General features: G+C 42.8%; 1 protein-coding gene across 1 annotated transcript in view; it reads left to right on the top strand.

Moving 5' to 3' along the window:
- Window positions 1-436: 436 nt before the first annotated feature.
- The window catches only part of si:ch211-146m13.3 (junctophilin-3), a gene marked incomplete in the record, with an annotated part of 22,615 nt that continues 941 nt past the window's right edge, over window positions 437-22,110 (top strand). Inside the window, 5 exon segments of the mRNA XM_024265202.2 lie at window positions 437-1,753; window positions 11,806-12,577; window positions 16,696-16,820; window positions 19,228-20,474; window positions 21,668-22,110. Coding sequence (XP_024120970.1) covers window positions 1,372-1,753; window positions 11,806-12,577; window positions 16,696-16,820; window positions 19,228-20,474; window positions 21,668-21,748 — 2,607 coding nt within the window.

Genomic DNA, 22,110 nt, shown 5'->3' with positions numbered 1-22,110 from the left:
AACTGAATCCGCGTTCCTGTTTCTTTCTTTGACAGAAGATGAAAAACCCTTTGCTGTTGTTTCAACAAAGCGCTCAAACTAAACGGTTCAAATGCACCCAGACTGCATCAGTGAAGTTTAGCTTCACAACACAGAATTTCCTGTTTCTTTTGTGTTGAGCTTCTCCTGCGTTGGAGTTGTGATAATCACAGGGATCAGATTTCTCTTTCTGTTTGTGGCTCATGTGAAGCTGAAACTTAATGGCAAAAAAGGGCTGCAACAACTATCAGCGAGAGGAATCAATGAGGGAACAAACTGCCGGTTACCAGGCAGGCAGATTGCTGAATGACCAGATTTGAGTCCAGGGGGAGGATGAAGAGGAAGAGGAGGAGGAGTGTGAGAGGCAGGGAGTGAAACGAGGCTGGATAATTAGGAGAGCAGCCTGTATCCCCGGAGGAAGAGCAGCGAGCGCCGCACATGCAGCTCTTTGCCCCATCCCTCTGTTTCTATCTCTTTAAGAGCCACCAGAAGGTGTGTGTGTGGGGGAGGGGTGCTGGCTGGGGTGGAACAGTCCTGTAATGAGCAGTTTTTACAGGCAAGAGACAGAGAGGATGGAAAATGAGGAAGGACAGAAAACTTGAAGGAATTTTCTCCACATTTGGGCGCAATGGAGAGGAGTGATTTCGGCCTCCGCATCTTCATCTTTGCTGCTCATCCTTAGACCTCAGCCGAGCAGGGAGGAGGGCAGAGCCGGAGCGATATTCACGGTGGAGCTGGGATGTGTGTTTGTGCGCTGATGGATGTGTGTGTCTGAGCCTGGATTGCTCATTTTCAGGCCACGCTTTGCAGAGGAGCTGCCATCGGCGTGTTTGGGTGTTCCTCTAATGGCGCTCCAGCGCAGCAGCATCCGGCTCGGTGCGGCAGGGATGCTGTAACGTTGGATTCAGCTGCTGCTTCTGCTGCTCCGTGAGGCTGCTGGAGAAGCCTAGGCCTCGCTCGTCTGGACCCACCGGCTCCCGGCTGAAGAGACGGGCCTGCGGCTGCGTCGAGCAAGGAGGTGCAGGAGGAGGTGGAGGAGGAGGATGAGAGGAGCTCTGAGCCCAGGAGCCCGCGAGGAGCAGCGCTCACACTGGCCGTGTTTGTGGCTGCAGAACCGCCGTTGAAGCTGGGATTGGTCCTGCATCAGGAGGCGATGCTCCTCAGGTCTCGACCTGCTGCTGATCAGAGCCGGAGCCGGCCTTCTACGTCCTAAACCGAAGGGAGAAGGAGCGCTGAGGCCCCCCACCTCCATGCTACCTGAGGCCTCCCCCCTTCTCCCTCCCTCTCAGTGAAGCACGCCTGAGCTTTTCTATTTTCTGACTTTCTAAGGATTTGCCTAAACCTGTTTCATGCATGTCCACTGGAGGCAGGTTTGACTTTGATGACGGGGGGTCGTACTGCGGGGAGTGGGAGCAGGGAAAAGCCCACGGCCGAGGGGTCTGCACGGGCCCCCAGGGTCAGGGTGAGTATGCAGGCGCCTGGAGCCACGGCTTCGAGGTCCTGGGCATCTACACGTGGCCCAGCGGGAACAGCTACCAGGGCACCTGGGCACAGGGCAAGAGGCATGGCATCGGGGTGGAGAGCAAGGGCCGCTGGGAGTACAGGGGGGAGTGGACTCAGGGCTTCAAGGGCCGCTATGGGCAGCTGGAGAGCAGGGCCAGCGGCGCCCGCTACGAAGGCACGTGGAGCAACGGTCTGCAGGACGGATACGGAACGGAGACCTACTCTGATGGAGGTAAGGGGACTCCCACAGACATGCGGGGGGTCAAATCGGCACCCTCAAAACCAATCGTACTTTTCCAAACTCCTCCAAAGTGGAGCAACTTGCTTACTGTTCCTGCTCTGAAACCACGCAGCACATCTCCACAGCCGGCTACATAAATAACATGTAGGTCATGTCCACACACACAAATAGATCATGGAGGAGGCACCGGGGGCCCAGGAGTCAGGGGGCCTCAGCACGGCCCCACGGCGACTTTGGAGAAAACACAGTATTGCAGTTTTTCGATTCTCACAGCGTTCTGCCTGAGCGTCCACAGGAAAACCTTTGAAACTAGAGCTCAGAAAAAAAAAACCTTTCCTCAAACCGAATCTGAAAGAGAATCAGATCCAGCTCAAAATGGGGCTCTGGGATGTCAGAGAGAACGCTACAAAGCTGCAGAACTTCAAAAGAGAAAACAGTAAAACAACGCAGACACGTGCACTCCAGATCCACGCTCGCGTGTCCTCAAAGCAACACAAAAACCAGCACGTGTCTGCACACACATCAACACTCCCCTCCCCCTGCATTACATCCTCTGTGATGCGCCGTCTCCATGGTAACGAGGAGACAGCGGGTCAGATGCTCACTGGGGACCACTGTGAGGCTCCTCTGCTCTCATTGGCTCTCGCTGCTGTCAGTCATGGAGGAGTGCATTCGGACCGCCAGACTTTTCCTAAATCAAGTTCTGTTTGGGTCCACTGTGGGTGTTTTCATGCTCACAGTACCAAAGAGAAAAACACAATAAATGTTTTGCATTAGTCCTTCTGTCCTGCAATCACCAGCAAAAGGAACACGATCATCACAGACTATATCTTCATTATCACTTTAACTCCCCAACCAAGACGAAATCAATACAACTTGTCTTTTCTGCTGCTTGTAGCCTTTGGGGAGTAATGCACACAATCAATGTTTATAATAATATTTTCTAAATGTGCTCTTCTTTATAACTTTAGTGTCTTTTTTTCTGTCACTTCACATCACCAGTTTGAGTTGTTTGGTTGTGAATATTCGGACCCCAAACCGATGAACCAACCACACAGAGACTACCAGGTCGTAGTTCTTCTCTTGACACATCCTCTCAGGGGTCACCACAGTGAATCAGATGTCATTGATCCGTTTGGTTTGACAGAGAGTTTTACGCTGGATGTCCTTTCTGACTCAAGCTTGTATTTTATCCGGGCTGGGGACCAGCACAGGGAGACCCAGACCTGGGCTCTTTGTGGCTACATAGTTAGAGAGCAGCAGGAAGGGTCTTGTCTAGGGACCAGCACTGGAGTAAGCTCATGGTGCCTCCTGGCTCCAGGTGAAAAATACTTGTGAAACCTCCTAAATCAAGACTGAACTGGTATTTTATTGAAGCTGAGCTTCTCAGACCTGATCTCCATCAGACCTGCTGATCCAGAAATCCATTCAGCAGCAGCTGAAAGAATCACAAACTCTTCCACGTTCACACTGCTCCGGGCGGCGGCCGTTCAAGCTGCCACTTGCAATGAAGAGTCTAAACATTTGTTTAGGGCTTCCACATTCAAAAGCTACTACGCAAGTTTCTGTGACCAATTATACAATTTGGCCCTCCAAAGGTTGCCTTTTGGCCTGCCAAGTCATGTCGACTCAATCACACGGGGGGCCAAAATCCAAAACACACCTTAGGTTGAGGACCGAACAGGATAAACATTTATTAAAGTCACTAAAACTATATTTTTAAAACTTTAAAACCCTAACTTTTTAAGATAATTATGAGTTAGAAATATAGCATTACCTGTGATAATGCTAGTATGAATGCTGTAAGCTGAATTTGGCTGCTGAAGATGCCATTGCTGATAGCTGAAGATGCTGAAGTTGATAGTTAAAAACGCTGAAGTTAATAGCCAGCTAAAATATTAGCTAAATGCTAAATTAGCCTTAAAAAATTATAAAAACAAACTTAGGTTAGCCAAGACAGCTAGCATGTAACTGAAAAATAACTAAACTTTAAAATATTTCAAAAAACCTCAAAAAAGCCTAAATTAGTGTAAATATTAGCCAAAACAGCTAGCATTATTGACTCCAAAACAGCCTAAAAAACCTTTTCAAAAAAGTTTTACTCAGCCAAAACCATATTTTTTATTTTCTCCTTTTATTTCATGACATGCAAAAAATATTGTATGCGGACCTGGATCCTATTTAGATTTTGGCCCTTGGAGCGAAAAAGTTTGTGCACCCCTGAATTATAGGCTTTACATAAATGTTGTATACTTGTCTAGCACTTTTCTACCTTCCCTGAAGGCCCAAAGTGCTTTACAATCACAAACAATTCACACACTGATTGTGGCTCCACTGCCACCAACATTCCACCAGAGGCAATGTGGGGTTCAGTGTCTAGCCCAAGGGCACTTCAACACATGGGCGGGCAAGGCGGGAATCGAACCTACAATCTTCCGGTCAGAGGTCAACCGCCCTACCGACAGCACCATGGCCGGTCATTGAATGCTTGACAAAAGTTAATCCAGGTTGAACTTCTACCAATCAGGGTCTTGGATTTTGTAGTAATGCATGGATGGCGTCCCTTTTAATTGACGGATGTGCCAACCATTTGAAAATTGATCTTGAAGGGAGAAATTAAAAATCGCGAGTAGTGCCCAGCTGCAAGATTCAAGAGATTTGCAGCACTTCAACATTTTGCACCAAGCCTCTTCCTGCTGTAGGTGTTAGGGATGTTACGATTAATCAATTAATCCAGGAATCGATTTCTATTCCTACGATCCAGCCAGATCGATCTCTCTGATACTAGTTACTCAACTCGACCTTTACCATCATAAAATCAGTTCAAAAGGACATGGATCGATCTGTAATCCATCTTAGAGAACACCATTTGGATCGAGGCATGGTAGGTTTATTTTACTATAAGGTAAAAACCAAAAGTACCATCAAAGTGGAGAACACACACACGATGCAGCAAAACTGATCATTCCAGTCCAATGTGTGGAAACACTTTGAATTGATCAAAGTCATGTGACCATACAGTGTGCTAGAATGTTCTAATGATGATTATTCTGATGTGGAAACACAACAGTGGACTGAATTTATCAAACTAACATGTGAATGGATTTGACATTCATTCTTGTTTACTAGTTTGTACACGTATTTAATCTATTATCTTGAAGAAATACAAGAATCTGGAAAACTTTCTATTCAGTTCCAGCTGTTTTTCTCTGATCTCCAGGATCTATTTGAGGTCAGTGAATCTGATCAAATCGGATATTTGAAAAGGAACCAATATAAAGTGAATTGTCAACCACAAATGATGATATGAATCGAATCTCTAAATGAACCGTTACCCCCAGTATCAGGGACCGACAGCCTGTTGGGAACACCGTATGCTGATGAGGTGGGAAGAACAGGAGCCACATGTCTAGTCAGGGGCGGTTCTACACTGAATGACTCCCCGGGCGAGAGCCTCCCCAGGCCCCCCCCCCCCAAAAAAAAAAAAACATAAGTCAGAAATGCCTTATTTTGTCCATGTCAACACCAATGTTTAATTGCAATTGCAGATAAGAACTGGACAATTCTGCACAGCACAATGACAATCTTCAGAACGTCAAATAAAACAAACTATGTACATGATAAAAATACAGTTAGATATAACAAATATTAAATCTAACATAATATTAAATAAATAATATAAAATAAAATACAATAAAAATATTATAAAGCACGCACCTTTTACATACAAATAAAATAAAATATGCAAAATCCCAGCATTATTGCACTACGAATAGAAAACACAAACTAAAACTTGACCTTTCTGGCTTTCCTTGATGCAAACTCTTCAATAATGTCATCATATGAAATCTGCTCCCCTACTGTATGATTGATACTGATGATGGCAACGTTAGTGAGTCGTTCCTGAAACATGGTTGACCTCAAGTATGACTTGATCAACTTTAGTTTTGAAAAGCTCCTCTCTGCTTGAGCCACAGTGACTGGCAAAGTAAGAGCAATCCTGAGAGCAGTCCATAAGTTGGGATAGATTTTTGATAAATCCTTATCATACATGAAAGTGATAAGCTCAAGGAGACTCGTGCTTTTTGGTGGCAAATTAGGGAAGTTCTTGATTTCCTGGACAAGCTCTCTGCTGTCCAAATCCCGGTTTCCTTCAAAATGCAGTGTGGCACCTAGTGCTTTGCATTGCTCCATCAGCTCCTCATCTGAAAGGCTTGGGAAATTGGTCAAAACCCCAAATTTTTGATGCAAAACTTCCAATGTGGAAAACCTCTCTGTGATGGCTGACAAAGCTTCATCAACGACAACGTTGAAGAATTCAACCTCCAACTTCTTAAGTGCATCACTGAAAGGCTGATCATGTGACTCGTATGAGAATTTTCACTTTGTGGACCTCAACCTTTTCTGCTTCAAAACAGCCTCCACATTCATTTTTTACAAAGGTCTTTGGCTGCTATCTGTGCATCCACAAAGCCATTTTCCCTGTAGCTTTGAAGACTTTGCTCAGTCTTCTTCAAAAGACTCACAGCTAGGTCCACATCCATATTTGGAGACTGCATGAGTTTGCTGACATGTTGTATTGCAGTTAGAATGTCATACCATACAACTGTGCAGATGTTAAAATGGTACGACCCCACCTGCTCAAACAAAGACTGGGCCTCATCCTTTATAGCTGGGTCTTTGGTCTGGTTTCTCACCTCTATTAAAGCCTCTCACAGCAGCTCCCTGGTACCTCACTGGCTCAATACTTTTGATCTTACTCTCCCACCTTGTTTCTGTCCACGACTTTAGAGTGATGCTCACATGACTCTTAAGTATGGACCATCGCTGGGCAGAGGCTGAAAATAATGTATAAAGCTTTTGCAGGACACAAAAGTAGCTCGTAGCATCAACAGATCTCTTAGCTGCATCACACACAACTAAATTTAATGTGTGTGCAGCGCATGGCAAAAACAGAGCTCTGGGATTCTTTTCCAGGAGCCTGGCTTGAACTCCTTTATTTTTGCCTTTCATATTTGCCCCGTTGTCATAAGACTGTCCTCTACAATCTTCAAAAGGAATTCCCAACTCCTCTAGTCTGTTTAGAATCATGGATGCCAAGTGCTGGCCTGTGGACTCCTCTGCTTCCAAAAATCCCATAAAATGTTCCCTAATCTGAGGCTTCTCCATCAATGACACCACTCTAATGATCACTGACAACTGTTCTGTGTGGCTTGTATCCAGGGTGCAGTCCAGAATCACAGAAAAAAACTTAGCCTTCTTTATGTCATCCACAATAGCAGTTATGATTTTGCTAGTGTGTATATAGCTTTAATGAAGCATCAGAAGAAATTCACTCTGAAAGAGGATTCTGCTGCTTTGGACTCCAAAGGAAACTCAGAGGAGTCCATCATAAACTCATGAAGAAAACTGCAGAAGAGATTCATCATTGAAGTGAAGGAGGACTCAACTAGGAGGTCATCAGCAGAAGATGGACAGACGGTCAGGTCTCACTTGACTCGGTTCAGGTCAGATTTCTCAGTCAGAAACTTTTGGACATAAATGGATCAATTAGAGAGTTCAACGAGGAAAGCTGCAAGAACACTGATGAATATCACTTTCTGGAAGACGCACATCCCCAAACATCTAAAGCAGACTTTTGGAACACGGCATAGAGGTGGGAGTGTGGTTATATGGGGGTAAATTGTCTTCATAAGATCATAATTCCACTTAACCTATCAAGCATTTTTATCACTTAAAAATGAAGCTACAAATTCAGAACTTGCATATTTCATTTGACTACTGGCTGGTTTAGAAATCTGATTACAGATTCATTTTTTTAATCAAAGCTCAAACTGAGTGTGGTTTATGTCTGCCATGAAGAAGCCTCAGAAATAATAGGTCCTGTTCTTAAAAATGAACTGCTTCCACTAAAAAACACTGGTCGTCAGCTTCTTGGTGGATCCAACATTTCCTCTTCTTTTTTTTTCCAAGCTGAGTAGCAGAAATATTTGTTACTGAGAGAACGACTAGTGAAGACGACAAACCCAGCTGCTCCTGAATCACCCCTCCAGTGCCACTGGAATCACAGACTTGGATTTTCTGATATCAGGAATTTATAATCGTCTTAGGAAAATCTGCAAAATTGAAGTGAGGACATTTCCTGTAACAAAGTCCTTCTCAGTAGAATGTCAAGTTCAAGTTTTAGCCCTTATTCAAGGTATAACTTTACCAAAAAACGTTATGCTAAAAAAACAGATGTTATGGTTTTCATAAATGCACTTTCACACTGGAAAATGTTTCAGATCTCTAACAATTCTAGATCTAACGGTGTAAATGAACAAAATTCCAGCTCTGTCTTGAGAAGCGTGTCCCTGGAGTTTAGGGAGAAACCGTTTCCTCTCATAGATCCAAGCAGGTTCAGAGATATTCTGTCCTCCTGAGGCATACAAACATTTTCAACCAGCTGAATATTTAGGTTGTACCAGTGTAGGACTGGGTGATAAAACGATAACGACATTTATCCCGATAGAACTTTTTCTTGGTAGGAAATGAGTCAATGATGATGAACTCTTATTTTGAATGGTCTGAAATGAACACTTGCCTGTTGTGGGCGTTTCCTCCTGTTTGGCGAGTAAAAGTCCTATTTCAGCACATGGTGAGTAAATGCTTGCATCTAACTAGTAATGAGTAACCCTTTAGAATACGATTCCTTAAGAAGCTTTATTAACAAATATTATTAATGAGCTTATAGGATGTTTATAAGACATTAATTAGCACAATAAGCCAAATATGGTTTATTAACATACATAATAAGATCCATTAACATACAAAGGAAGACCATTATCTACAAAGGCCATATTAATAAACTGCTTACAAACATAACAAATGTATTAACTATCTTTGTCAACATTATACTGAGTGTTTTGAAGCTCCTCATCTAAAGTGTTACAGTTTATTAATATGGTCGTCCTTTAAATCACACGTGTCAAAGTCAAGGTCCGGGGGCCGGATCCGGCCCTCCAGGTAATTCTGTCTGGCCCTCCAGATCATTTTATTTTATTGTTATTAATGGTCTGATGTTATCTTGGGCTTTAATTTAATTTTGACAAAATATATTTTTATGGAGAGTAAAATATTAAAAGTTATTTAAGGTTTAAGTGGATTTATTCTGGAATAATATTCCTGCCTGCTTTTATTTATCACAATTATGTTAAAAAGTTATGGTTTTAAAGTTTTAAAAATTGTCATTCTGCTAGCTTTTTGGAACATTTTGGAATTTACTAAGATGTTTAGGCTGTTTTGGAGTTTAGCTAATATTTCAGCTACATGCTAGCGTTTTTTTTTGGCTAATTTAGTCTTTTTTCAGTTTTTTAGGCTATTTTGAAGTTTTGCTATTTTTTGCAGCTACATGCTAGCTGTTTTGGTTAGCCTAAGATTTTTTCTCTTTTTCTGTTTTTTGGCATTAATTTGGCATTTAGCTAATATTTTAGCTGACTATATGTCTGCTGTGGTTGACCCGAAACCGTTCTAAAGGTGCAGCTGGCCTAAGACTGCAGGAAGCATTTCAGTTTGGGTTTGAACCTGATAAATTTGGATAAATTGAAGTTGTTTCCATCTATAATCAGCAGCTGAAAGCAGCTTCACTGTGTTGGTTCTGACCCGAGGTTCTAAAGCTGACTGCAGGCTGGACAGCAGAGGTCCATGAATCAAACTCTGAGGCACTCCACATGACGCGGAGACTCTCCCAGACTTCATATCACCATGGAAACAACCCAACCCTGGACTGTCCACAGTACCCGAGGTGCATTCAGGTCAAGCATCACTGAAACAGGTCGTTTTGCTGAGTCATCGTTGATGAGGTTTAGCACTTTAACGTGTGCAGACTCAGTGAAGGGGAGATGTCTACAGCCTGTTTGTGCTTGAAAAGTTATCAGCTGCAACAAAAAATAATTTTTAACTACTGTAACGACAAACGAAAGATTAGACAGTGGCCTGTAAATGCTGGACATAAAGTGCATTTTTTCTAGAACGGTTCCATCGTAGTTCAGGGGTTTCTCAGAACAGGGACTTTGAAAAAAAAGTTAGACTTCAGAAAAGGGCGACAACACTGGACTCTCAATATTAAAGAAGATTGGATCTTATTCATCCATGTTAGCAGAGTTTACCTTCCACTATGTCGAGCTCATTGTGTTTTACTTGTTAGGTGGAGTTTGGTCAGTTTGAAGAATCTGGAATGCTGCTCTGACGTTCAAACAGGTTTTGTGAAGTTATCAAGGAGGTAAGTCCTGATGACAAAAGGCAGGAAATCTGCAGGAACAGAAACCAGCTGACGCACAGGCATGTGCTCTCAGCACCACAGACAGCTCTAGTGTAGCTCTGGACCTCCTGAGCCGAAGAGCTCCTGCAGGGGCTTTGGACATGACGCTGAAGGTAGAGTGGAGGAACAGCAGACACCAGGGAAATACACACACGCACACACACACACCTCATCTGCCAAGTCTCAGACAGCTCAGGAGGAACGAGTCTTGGCCTGATTTCACAAACCACATATGTGCCAAACTCTGCTGTTATTCCGGGTTCATGTTGCTTGTTTCTTTTATTTACTCTGGCAGCTTTAATGCTGCGCCAACAAGCAGACGCTGAGCAACCGCGGGGTTTTAGGGACACCGGTGAGCACACCCCACACAGACAGAAGAACATCCTCAGATACTCTCTGCATCTGTGTTCTCCTCACGCGAAACAGCACATTAATGCTTGTGTTAGATTGGAAAGGTCTTCAGCTGTGGGTCAGATGGTTCTGAGGCCAAAGACTGAAGACTTTGTCAGCAGAAGAGTAACCAGGTCTGGGCATGTGTTCGAGCACGTTTTCAGTGTTGTCAGGGCTGGCCCTGGGCATAGGCGACCCAGGCGGTCGCCTGGGGTGCCATCTGTTGGATACGGCACCAAATTGCAATGATTTCTTTCTTTCTTTCTTTCTTTTTTTTACAGTTTAACACACCACTGATTTTGTCAGTTATTTCATTTATGGTTTTAATTATTACATCATTTTTTAGCATTTTACACAAAATGAGTAGTGTGTCAAACTGTAAAGAAAAAAAATCATTGCAGTTTGGCGCCCCCCGCAGCAGATGACGCCCTAGGCAGCCGCCTAGCTCGCCTATGCCCAGGACCGGCTCTGGTATTGAATCAGTGTTTCAAGCTCTATTCACTGCGAGAAATTTTCTTTTGATTTAGAATGTTTGAGGCAAAAGTTTTTTAGATACAAAACACTCAAATGTGTATGAAATCCTGTTGTAGTTGAAAACTTTTGTCAGGAAAGGAAATAAAACAGCTGATTCTTGTTCTGAATTATATTTTTTTAACTAAAAAAGTTAAGAATCTTTAACAAAATGAACTAGCTTATCACATTCTTTCACTGATGAAACACTTTTCTTTGGACCTTTCAGTAAAAACCATGCTCTTCTTGTCTTTTCTTTCTCCAATTATGAGACAAATGCTGCGAAATATTTGAATCTTTCCAAAAATATGTTGCTTTGTCGAAGGACCTGAGAGGAGTGTCGTCTTTTTAGGAAAGAAAAAACTTGTAAACTTTACTTTTAGAATGGCACAGTACTGCATCTGTTCTTAATCGGATAAAACACGCAAACCAAAGTACAAGAAAAAATCTGGTGGAGATGGAGGGGTCAGAGGTCACCAGGACAGCAGAGAAAAAGTGATCTGGATGAAATTGAATGGGGAAGTGAGCAGATGAGTAAAAGGGGTTTTGGTTAACCCTTTAACACCTGAGGTGTTGTCTGTTACTCTTAAATGCAAAACTTTTAACATATTGTAACTTTTCAACCATTAACACAATAATTCCAGTTGTGAAGGAGAAAAGCGGCTCGTCGAGCTAAAAGTTGCGGTCTAAAAGTTACTGTAAATCAAAGAACATAAACACTGCATGCTGAGTTCAATCAGAACGTTCAGTCAAATGCAATGACTGAACTGGTTCAGGATGGGTCCTCAGAACGGTCTGGTGGACGGGGTCACACTCAAGTTTGGCTCTTGTGCTTCTCCTGCAGGAACGTACCAGGGCCAGTGGCTGGCGGGGATGCGTCACGGTTACGGCGTGCGTCAGAGTGTCCCGTACGGCATGGCTGCGGTCATCCTCTTCCCCCTGCGAACATCTATAAACTCTCTCCGCTCTGACCACAGCCACGGGCCCCCGGCGGCCCTGGAGGACAGCGGCCCCACCACGCCCTCAGACGGGATGGTGGCCGGTCTTGCCGGGAGCCCGGTGGGCCGTGGTGGTTTTGCTCTAATGGCTCCCAGTGAAGCGGAGCGGCAGAGGAAAAGGAAGGGCCGTTTCCGCCAGTCCATCCTCAGCGGCCTGAAGCTCCGGAGATCCGAGTCCAAGAGCTCCCTGGCCAGCCAGCTCAGCAAGCAGAGCTCCTTCTGCAGCGAGGCGGGCATGAGCACCGTCAGCTCCGCCGCCTCCGAGGGCATCAGCGAGAGCGAACAGGGCTCGCCCGTGGACGCCACCGTCACCGAGATGTACGCCGGAGAGTGGCGGAGCGACCAGCGGGCAGGCTGGGGGGTGAGCCGGCGCTCAGACGGCCTGCACTACGCAGGTGAGTGGGCAGGAAACAAGAGGCACGGCTACGGCTGCACCACCTTTCCAGATGGCACCAAGGAGGAGGGCAAGTACAAGCAGAACATGCTGGTGAGCGGGAAGCGCAAAAACCTGATCCCGCTGAGGGCCAGCAAGATCCGGGAGAAGGTGGAGCGGGCGGTGGAGGCGGCGGAGAAGGCTGCAGACACCGCCAAGCAGAAAGCAGAGATCGCCCTGTCCCGGTGAGTCGTAGCTGCTGTGACCTTCAACGTCCACCCGCCTTCTTTATACATGTGAATCATTTATAACAGGAGTGTCAAACTCAATAACATGAGGGGCCGAAATCCAAAACACACCTGAGGTCACGGGCCGAACAGGATAAACATTTAATGAACACTAAAACTACATTTTTAAAACTTTAAAACGGTAACTTTTTAACATAATTATGAACTAGATATATAGCATTACCTGTGATAATGTTAGTGTGAAGCTGAATTTGGCCACTGAAGATGCTAGTGCTGATAGCTGAAGATGATGAAGTTGATAGCCAGCTAAAATATTAGCTAAATGCTTAATTAGCCAAAACAGCCGAGACAATCTGGCTATGGCACTCGAAAATTAATAGCCGCAACAAAAGTATTGTTGTAAGCTTTTGACCGGATCCGGCCCTCGGGCCATGTCTTTGACACATGTGATTTAGGACCAAAAAATGTAAGAAACAAAAGCATAAACACTCTAAAACAATCAGCTAACATAACTTAACTGGATAAAAGTGAAACATTTAGAATAAAATGTCTTTTTCTCTTGTCAAAAGTAAATCAATTGGCCAGTGGAACTGATAGAATTTGTCTTCTGTAAATTTTCTCAAAAACATTTTCTTCTGCACTTTAAACACAAATTTAAATCTTCAAATTTACTAAAAACATTTATACTTTGGTATATTGGTCTGTCACCTGAAAACATGTCTTAAAGAGGCATGTGCTACTAAAAGGTTGGTCTATTTATACACTTTCCCCCAAATAAACACTCTTTGAAGTGCTACACCAGCCCAAAACACCATTTCTTGACCATGATAATCCAATATAAATACTAGAATGAGACATGTTAAATTTCAAATAAAAAACAGTTGTAGAAACTTGCATAGCTATCTCTGCGCAGTGATGTGCGGTGAAGGTTGTAGCTGGTGAGGCACTGACTCTTTCAGAGTAAGTAATGAGAGGCCGTTAGGGGTCGATCTAGAGCAGGGGTCTGCAACCTGCAGCTCCAGAGCCACGTCTGGCTCTTTTACTCTTCTAGTACGGCACTCTGGTTAAAGAAAAATAACATTTTAATAACTAAAGTTACTGAGCTAAAACATTTTAGACATCAGATTTTTACAGCAGAAAATTAGTTGGAAGTCGGAAAGAAGAACCAGAATTGAGGCGAACTGGATTAGGAATCTTCTATTTTTGAACAATACTTAAGTGCACCTTATGGGTTGAGAAATACAGTGTCACAATTGGCTCAGATATATTTATTTCTTTATTTTTCCGATTTTATATTTTTGGCAGAGATATACCACAAATAGTAAATAAACTTGTCTTTTTTTAATCACTGCTGACGTTATTCTACCTGCTACTACATTGGCAGCATTGAGCTGATTCTATGTGACACAAGGTGTATTTTATTTAGGAAGGAAATCATATGACAAAGTTATAAACTGCTTCAAATTTTTTAAAGGAGTATTTTCTCTTTATATTTTATTCTTGCAAAAGTAGATCATTATTATTGATCATAATGGTAGTATTGTCTTATTTTTCTAAAGGATGAAGTGAGTCTTTGTGGCTCCTGCTGTGTTTTGGTCTGTGGAAAATTGACCCGAATGGCTTGGAAAGGGTTGAAGGTTGCAGACCCCTGATGTAGTGGCTAAAGAAAAATAAAATAATAGTATTCTTTTCAAGTACGGGTTACTAAATTAGCATTTATTTAATTTAGATGAGTTTAAATAACTTATTATCTTATGCTGTCCAGAGCTGCACTGGGATGATCCGGTCTGGCATGAGCTGTCTTTTATTTTGAAAAAAAAATCACTCTTCTATCAAACGATATATATTATTTCGCATGTTGAGAAAATGCTAGTTCCTTTTTCTAATTCTGTTTTTAGTCATGCCACAAAAGAAGCACAAATCATATTTATTATTAAAAAATACATGGTAATGGATGTACAGCAGTATCAAAATAAGACTTTGCAGCTCCTACTGAGATTTGATCAGTAGAAAACAAACCCATATGGCTCTTTTACTGTTAGAGGTTGCAGACCTAGAATTAAAAAATGGTTTACGTCCCATCCATCATATTTCAAATAATCCACAAACAAAATGCTAAAACGTGTCGTTTCTGACTAAATGTACAAGTCTAGGGACCTATGTTAGCGCTTTTCTACTTTGCTTTAACCCTTTAACACCTGAGGCAGCGCCGGTGACGCTTAAAGGGTAACCAAACAGGAGTGGAGGCTGACTCCACTCTCAACCCAGGTTTGAAAAATACAAAAAAGGGGGTGGGGCTAGAGAAAGCGGGCTGAGTGAAGGAGGTGTGGTCTGGAAATATGATTGACAGTGAAAGTGAGTTTATCTTAGCTTTAAGTAACTAAAGGACCTTTTAATTATTGTCTCGATGAAAATAAAAATCCTAAAGTTCAGGAGAACCAAGCAGGCCGCCTCCCCATCCCACAGCTGCTCTTTGTCTGCCGGTCAGCCAGCTTTCCAAGCACCAGTTTAGCGAGCAAGTAAGCTCCGCTGCTCTTGGCGTAGCAGAGCTTCGGCGTCAACATCACAGAGTAAGCTCTGCCCCTCTGAGCGTCCAGGAGCGACCTCCGCCACTAGTGGAGCAGCTTAGTGTCATTTTTAGCCAGAATCGCTCAGTTGATGATACAAGCATGAAATTTGGTACAGTTATAGTCTCTGGGTCTAGTTACAGGAAAAAAGTGATAGCCACACAAAAATCCAATATGGCCGCCATTTTTTTCAAGATGGCCGCCATTGGCAGTAAAGTTGGCAGAATATCATAAAAATAGTTTACTTGATGATGTTTTCAATGGTTTTTTGCCCCGAAAAGGGACTGCTAATGCCAGGGTGGCGGTGAGGATGAGCTCTTTCTGCCTAAAAAATGCCCTATAATGGGTTGCGCAACACAAAGCCTCTGGCAGTCAAGTTACCTGATGAAGTACTCATATTTTTTCAATGTAACTCATTACACCAACAACCTTTGGTGGCAATCTTGGAATTTAAAGTGGCTAGCACTTTTTTCTTATAAGTACTTCAGCCAAATTTCATGCTTGTATCATAAAATGAAAGATTTTTTTAGTTAGCTGCTCCACTACACTCTCGGCATCGCTTGGGGAGAGCTCAGCCGATCTCGCCGTCGACATCGCAGTTAGCTCCGCTGTTTTCAATGTCGCGTGGTGAGCTTCAACTCCTGACCCTGCCCGAGTCTTCAACGATGGGCGGGGCATTTGTACTGGAGCTCAAAGCATGAATCTTCTTGGACTTACACCAGTCGACCAATCACAAAATTCAACCGTAATATCTCATTTTCACCTGTAGGGGGCAGCAGATAGACAGTTTTAAACCATATTTTTTAGGAATCAAACTATTTTATTTTAAATTGAAAAAAATGTGGCAAGAACTAGCAGACAACCCTTTTAAAGTCCCATTTATGGAGATCAACAGTCCAAAAAGTTCATTTAGGGTTTGGTTACCCTTTAAACACCAAATCTTTAACACATTGTGACTAGGAGGATAATTCCAGTAAATCCTGAAGAGCCGCTTTTCTCCTTCAGAATCTGCTGGAATTATCGCAAAAACATTTAAAAAGTTACAGTAAATCCGAGAACATAAGCACTGGAGCTCCGGTGTTAAAGGGTTAAAAACACTTTGTTAGTAACAACTGAAGAACAAATAGAGCTCATGAGTGCCCTCTCTGTTGAGGCAGTGCTACTGCACGCCTCGCCTATCTTTCCAGTGCAGTTTGATGTCACATTTTAACACAAACTAAACAATAGACAAAACATGAAATACAATAAATATTAAAATCATATTTTTAAAATAAAGCATTAGATTGTTAGAGTAAACTCATTCATCCCAGTTTCTATGGGATAGCACAATCTAGTGTAAGGCACAGCTCGGCCGGCGCTGCCTCTTCTCACAGCTTGAGATGAAACTGAACAAGTACACAAAATGTAGCATTCTTGATTATAAAAATGGTTTGCTTCATTCATATAGATTGTGTTTATAGCACCGTAGACAATACATTTATTTAATATTTAGCCTTATATAATGGCATGTACAGAGTTTGGAGTGAATAATACATCGTTGTTGTTCAGGATGAGCCATGCCCGAGCCAAGGCCGAGGCTGCAGAGGGGGTGGCGCAGAAAGCAGCAGAAGAATGTCGGCAAGCCCGAATCATCGCCAAAGAGCTGTCCCCCTCCTTTCACATCTATGGCAACGGTGAGGAGCAGCAGCACCTCAGCACCCACACCTTCATCACATTCTTCAACACTTTTGGCCTTTTCACCCCACTTCATTACAGCTTTAGTCTCAAACTTCATTTCTTTCATTGTCTCACTCTTCATCTCACTGTTCACCAAATGATCCACTTTTATGATCTGTGCTTTAATGAACTTGATCGCCTCTTCATTGTGTCTTTCATTACACACTAAATTACACTTTAAGTTCTTTTTAATCACACTTTTCATAAGTCTTCTCGCTTTTGATCTGTATCATTCTTCCTTTGAGTTTCAATCACACTTTTTAATCAAACTTAACTAAACTTTTCTGTATCTTAACATCAGCCTTCAATCACAGTCTTCATCTCTCCACTAATCACAGTCTCCATCACATCCTTCTTTTTACTCTTTCTTACTCTCTTAAATTCCATAGAAAACTTGCTGCTGATATTCATGAGTTTGGTACAAAAAGAGAGTTTCTGTTTCCTTCCTTGTTAACCCTTAAACGACTCCTAAAGCCTTAGTCACATGTACCTCTACGTCATAGAGAGGAGCGGCTGCATCTTATGAGGAGTGGGATGTGTCTTCATTAGCCTTGTAGCCACCTCAAGTGAGAAGGGAAGGGCTGGATTCATAAACTCAAATAACCGATTTAAAATAATTTAGGAAATCAATAATCTGTTGGTAAAAATATAAATTGATTTATCACATAAAGCTAAAGTCTGCTCGCTTGATGCTAACATTCAATGGAATTTCCCATTGGACGGCTAATGCTAATTCACAGTCGACCTAAACATACATTCGTGACTAAATGAACATCTTTATAAACTCACAGACATGAATTTTCCAAACTCTTTTAAGGAAATATTTTTTAAAGTAAACATTTGTGGTCTAAAACATTGTTTTTTTTCTTTCTTCTTCTGGAATAGGAGAGAATCCATGTAACACTGGATGATATTAACAATCTCATTATTTCACTGATACATTTACAGTATGAGAACTGGATCAGATTAATAGAAATATATTCAAATCATATAGTAGACTGTTAATGTATTTCTAAACAAATGTGTATAAATGTGTAAACTCTAAATTCAATTGAATTGAAGAATCAAAAGAATAGAACAAAAATTGTAACTGAATAGTTTCTGTTCTAGTTTTTTATTGTAATTATGGCTGGGCGATAAAACAATGACAACAGATATTGCGATAGACCATTTTCTTGATAGAGGAATAAGTCTATCGTGATAGATTTATATTTTGAAGGGCCCGAAATTAACACTCCTCAGTCACGAGCATTTTCTCTTCTTTGGTGACTAAAAGTTAGAGAGAGTAAGTCACCACATGGCAAGTTTATTAACTCTCATTTTGGTCATTTCTCTGGCCTCTCCACTTCCTTCCTTAAACAAACGCTCACTAGACACCACACCTCCGCGATCATTTTTGCTAATCTTCTCCATGTGACATTTAGTTTCAGCTGATGAAGAAGCAGAACATCTGATGATTTTTATCTGGAGTCAGTCAGAACTGGAAGACAAACAGCTGGACTTATAGGAGCAACCAAAAGCTTAGTAAAAACGTGTTAATTTGGTGGTAGCGATGTAGCATTTGCATGATGCTAATGCTAATGAGCTGCTCCATGTGTATGTGTTCACAGACCACTTTACAGTCAGATAATAGTTTCACTGACCAGATTTTTTAAGACATGGAGGATAAATGTGATAAAATAAATTCATAGAACATTCATTAAAAAAATAATAATAATATAATGACAAAATTGAATCCACTGTGTATTATCTGCGGGTGTCACACAAAAACTGCAACTTTTGTCAGACGTTGTTTTTTTATTCTGTTCGGGGTGTTCCCGAGCTACATTTAAAGACAGATTTTCCTATCACTAATGTCAGATTCTTTATCATCCTCTTTGTGACGCTGGTTTCTTCAAGCATCTGCATTATATCAGCTTCTCACAGCCGTCAGCTGGGGCTCCACTCCAGTTTCCTGATACTGAGCTGTACACGACGTCAAGCAAGAAGATTAAAGAAAGAGAAGTTAAACTCACTCAAAACAAATATTTGAAATGTACATCGGTGCAAAGCTGCTTTTGTCTGCTTTAAAATCCGTGGGAATTTCCTTAATCCTTTAACACTTCAGACGTCGTCGGTGATGCTTAAGCACAAAATCTTTAATAAACTGTAGCTTTTCAACCGTTAACACGATGATTCCAGTAGATTCTGGTCCAAAGCCCGAGACGCTTTTCTCCTTCAGAATCTACTGGAATCATCGTGTTAACGGTTGAAAATTTACAGTAAGTCAAAGAACATAAACACTTGATCTCCGGTGTTAAAGGTCAACTTAACAGGGGTGTAGTGGTTCTGTTGTGGTCTTCACTGATGTTCTATCTTTTTCAGGACTGGAGTGTCAGGGCCCAAAACAACAGGAGGCCCGGAACAGGGACCATGAGGTCATCTCAACGGGAACAGACAGTCCAGAACTGTGCACGCCCGACACCACGCCACCTGTAATAACACCTGATCTCAGTCCTGTGCTGAGTGTCCCCACCCCGCCTCCCCACAGTCCACACAAACACACCCATCGCCCCAGAAACGCCTGCTTCATGCGGCAGAGTGCTGTGGATGATCAGGGCGGGGCTGAGATCCAGGTGTTGATAGAGGGGCGGGGAGTCAATCTGTCCAGGGGCGGGGCTAATAACTGGACTGATGAGCCGTTTTTGGAGCGTGGAGGCAGCAGTCGCTCCACCACCCCCTCCCTCCTCGAAGAGCAGGAGGGGCAAATAAACGGGTATGAGCAAGCTCCAGTCCCAAACCACAAACCAGTGGAGAAGTCCTCGTCCAATCACAGGTCTCGAGAGCACAGCTCCTCCCACAGAGCGTGGGACCACTCCCTGTCCGACCAGAAGGCGTCCAAGCATGTGGCCTCCAACCACAAGTTCAGGGAGTACTCCTCGTCCAATCACAAGACACAAGATCATTCCTCCACCAATCACAGGGCTTGTGAGCCCGCCTACTCCAACTACAAGCCGCAGGTGCACATTTTATCCAATCACAAGGCCTTGGAACACAACATTTCTAACCACCAGACTTTGGAGCATGCCTCTTACAATCACAAGTGTGATGATTACATCTCCTCCAATCACAATGCAAAGGACCACGTTTCTTCCAAATACAGCCCCCGGCCGCATGTCTACTCCAACCACTATCCAAAGCAGCACAACCCCACAAACCACAGGCTGGGTGAGCATGCCGCCATTGACCAAAGGCTGGACGGCCACAGGGGAGAGTGGACTGCTGAAAGCACCCTCAGGTGGAGCCCCGCCCACTCTCGCCTCACAGAGCACGACGAGGAGCAAATGAATGACTACACGGTCGACATGCGGCTTCATTGTGCAGAGTCTGAAGCGGCCCACGGGCTGGGCCATGAGTCCCCGGCCCCCAAAAACAACAAACTGCGGTCCCGAGGTTTTCGCCCTGTTCGGGAAGGATCGGCGGACTCTGTACAGATGCTGGACAACCTGAATGTGGGGGCGGAGCTAGAGGAGTGGCCTCTGCACAGGGACCTCACCCTCTCCCCGCCCCTGAAGTCTCAGCCCATCATTCTGGAGCAGGACAGCGAGCATCCCACCCTCAAACCAAACTCAGTGAGTTCACAGCACAGGCTGTACCAGTTTGAATGCTTTACCGAGAACAAAACACCGGGGGGGGGGGTGTTTTTACGAGTAACAAATCAAGAATCACACACACAAAATCAAGTGAGACTATTTTATCTCCATACTGTACCAGCAAAACAGAGATGAGCACACAAACTAACAGAAACCAAAGACATTTTCTAGAGCTTGAAGTACTCTATTCTTGTTTTGTAAATCGTTCATAAAAAGTTTTTTTTCTGTTTAAACGAACTTCTCTATCTGCCAACATTTAACATTTTAACAGTGGTTTCTAACAAGCATTTAGCACAACAAAATTGTATACTTGCATGGTGCTTTTATACTTTGCTTTAACCCGTTAACACCTGAGGCGTCGCTGGTGACGCTTAAACACAAAATCTTCAACATACTGTAACTTTTCAACCATTAAAGCGATAATTCCAGGAGGAGAAAAGCGGAGCGAGATGCTTTTCTCCGTCACATGTGGCTCTTTTATCTCTCCATGGTGGCTCCAAACTAAAATAACAAAACCCAGCAGTGTAAGACTGCTGAGAACAAAGAGGGGGAAATAGATAAAATAAAAATAAAATAAAATAGCATTTTTTAAAGTATGGATTACTTAATAAGCATTTATTTAATTTAGATGAGTTAAATGTATAAATTGATGTCTGAGGTTCACATAGATGATAAACTATGTAGGTTTTTACATCCTGTTGACCTGAAGACATCTTGTTTGCTCAACTCTACCTCCAGGATGAACAGATTTTATATGAAAAGCAAAACTTTGGTAAAAAGTTTAAACTTTTATTAGTTAAAATCACATATTATCTTGTGTTATGAAAAAAAATTCACATTCTGAGAGATGCTAGGTTCTTTTTATATTTTTGCTTTTGTTCTGGCAAAAAAAATAGGCATAATTTACATTTATTATTAAAAAAAAGATGTTCATGAATGCAAATCCAATTTTTTTAAAGGCTGAAGTAAGAGTATGCGGCTCCTTCTAGGTTTTGATGAGTAGAAAACGAGCCCAAATGGTTCTTTTACTGTTAAAAGTTGCTGACCCCTGACCTCATGAACATTGTTACTGCCGTTCATCCCTATGCTGTGCTGCTGCCTGTGTTTGCTGTTTATGAATGTCTGTGTGAAAACTGAACTAACAGCTTCTTTTCTCCTCTCATGTCTTTCAGGGCTCCAGCTCTATTCTGGTGGTTATGGTCATTTTACTCAACATCGGAGTAGCCATTCTTTTCATTCACTTCTTTATTTAAGCTTACACAAGTATGATCTACTAAGACATATTGATAACTACAGTATATTATATTATTACGCACTCAGATGGATGTTCTGCCTGTTGGACTGGAGCCTGCAGCACGAGTGACAGACACAGCAGAGCCTTTCTACCGTTGCTCCCGGTCTCTTCTTCTCTGTTGAAGCCCGTTTTTGTTTGTGCTAAACCACTCCCCCTTTCGCCAAATCTGAGTTCTTAGCCATGAGTGAAAAGATGCCTCAAGTCACGAGAAAGCTAAGAGAGCAACATTTGTTGGAGCGGTTGGAGCTGGCAAACCAAGAGGCAGGGTCATGATGGGGATGAAGTTAGCCGTCACCATGGCACACTTACTCCAGCGCCCCT

The sequence above is a fragment of the Oryzias melastigma genome, linkage group LG3, assembly GCF_002922805.2.
Source record: "Oryzias melastigma strain HK-1 linkage group LG3, ASM292280v2, whole genome shotgun sequence".
Lineage (NCBI taxonomy): Eukaryota > Metazoa > Chordata > Actinopteri > Beloniformes > Adrianichthyidae > Oryzias > Oryzias melastigma.
Note: the sequence above shows the minus strand (reverse complement) of the source record. Positions and strands in the feature narration are given on the sequence as shown.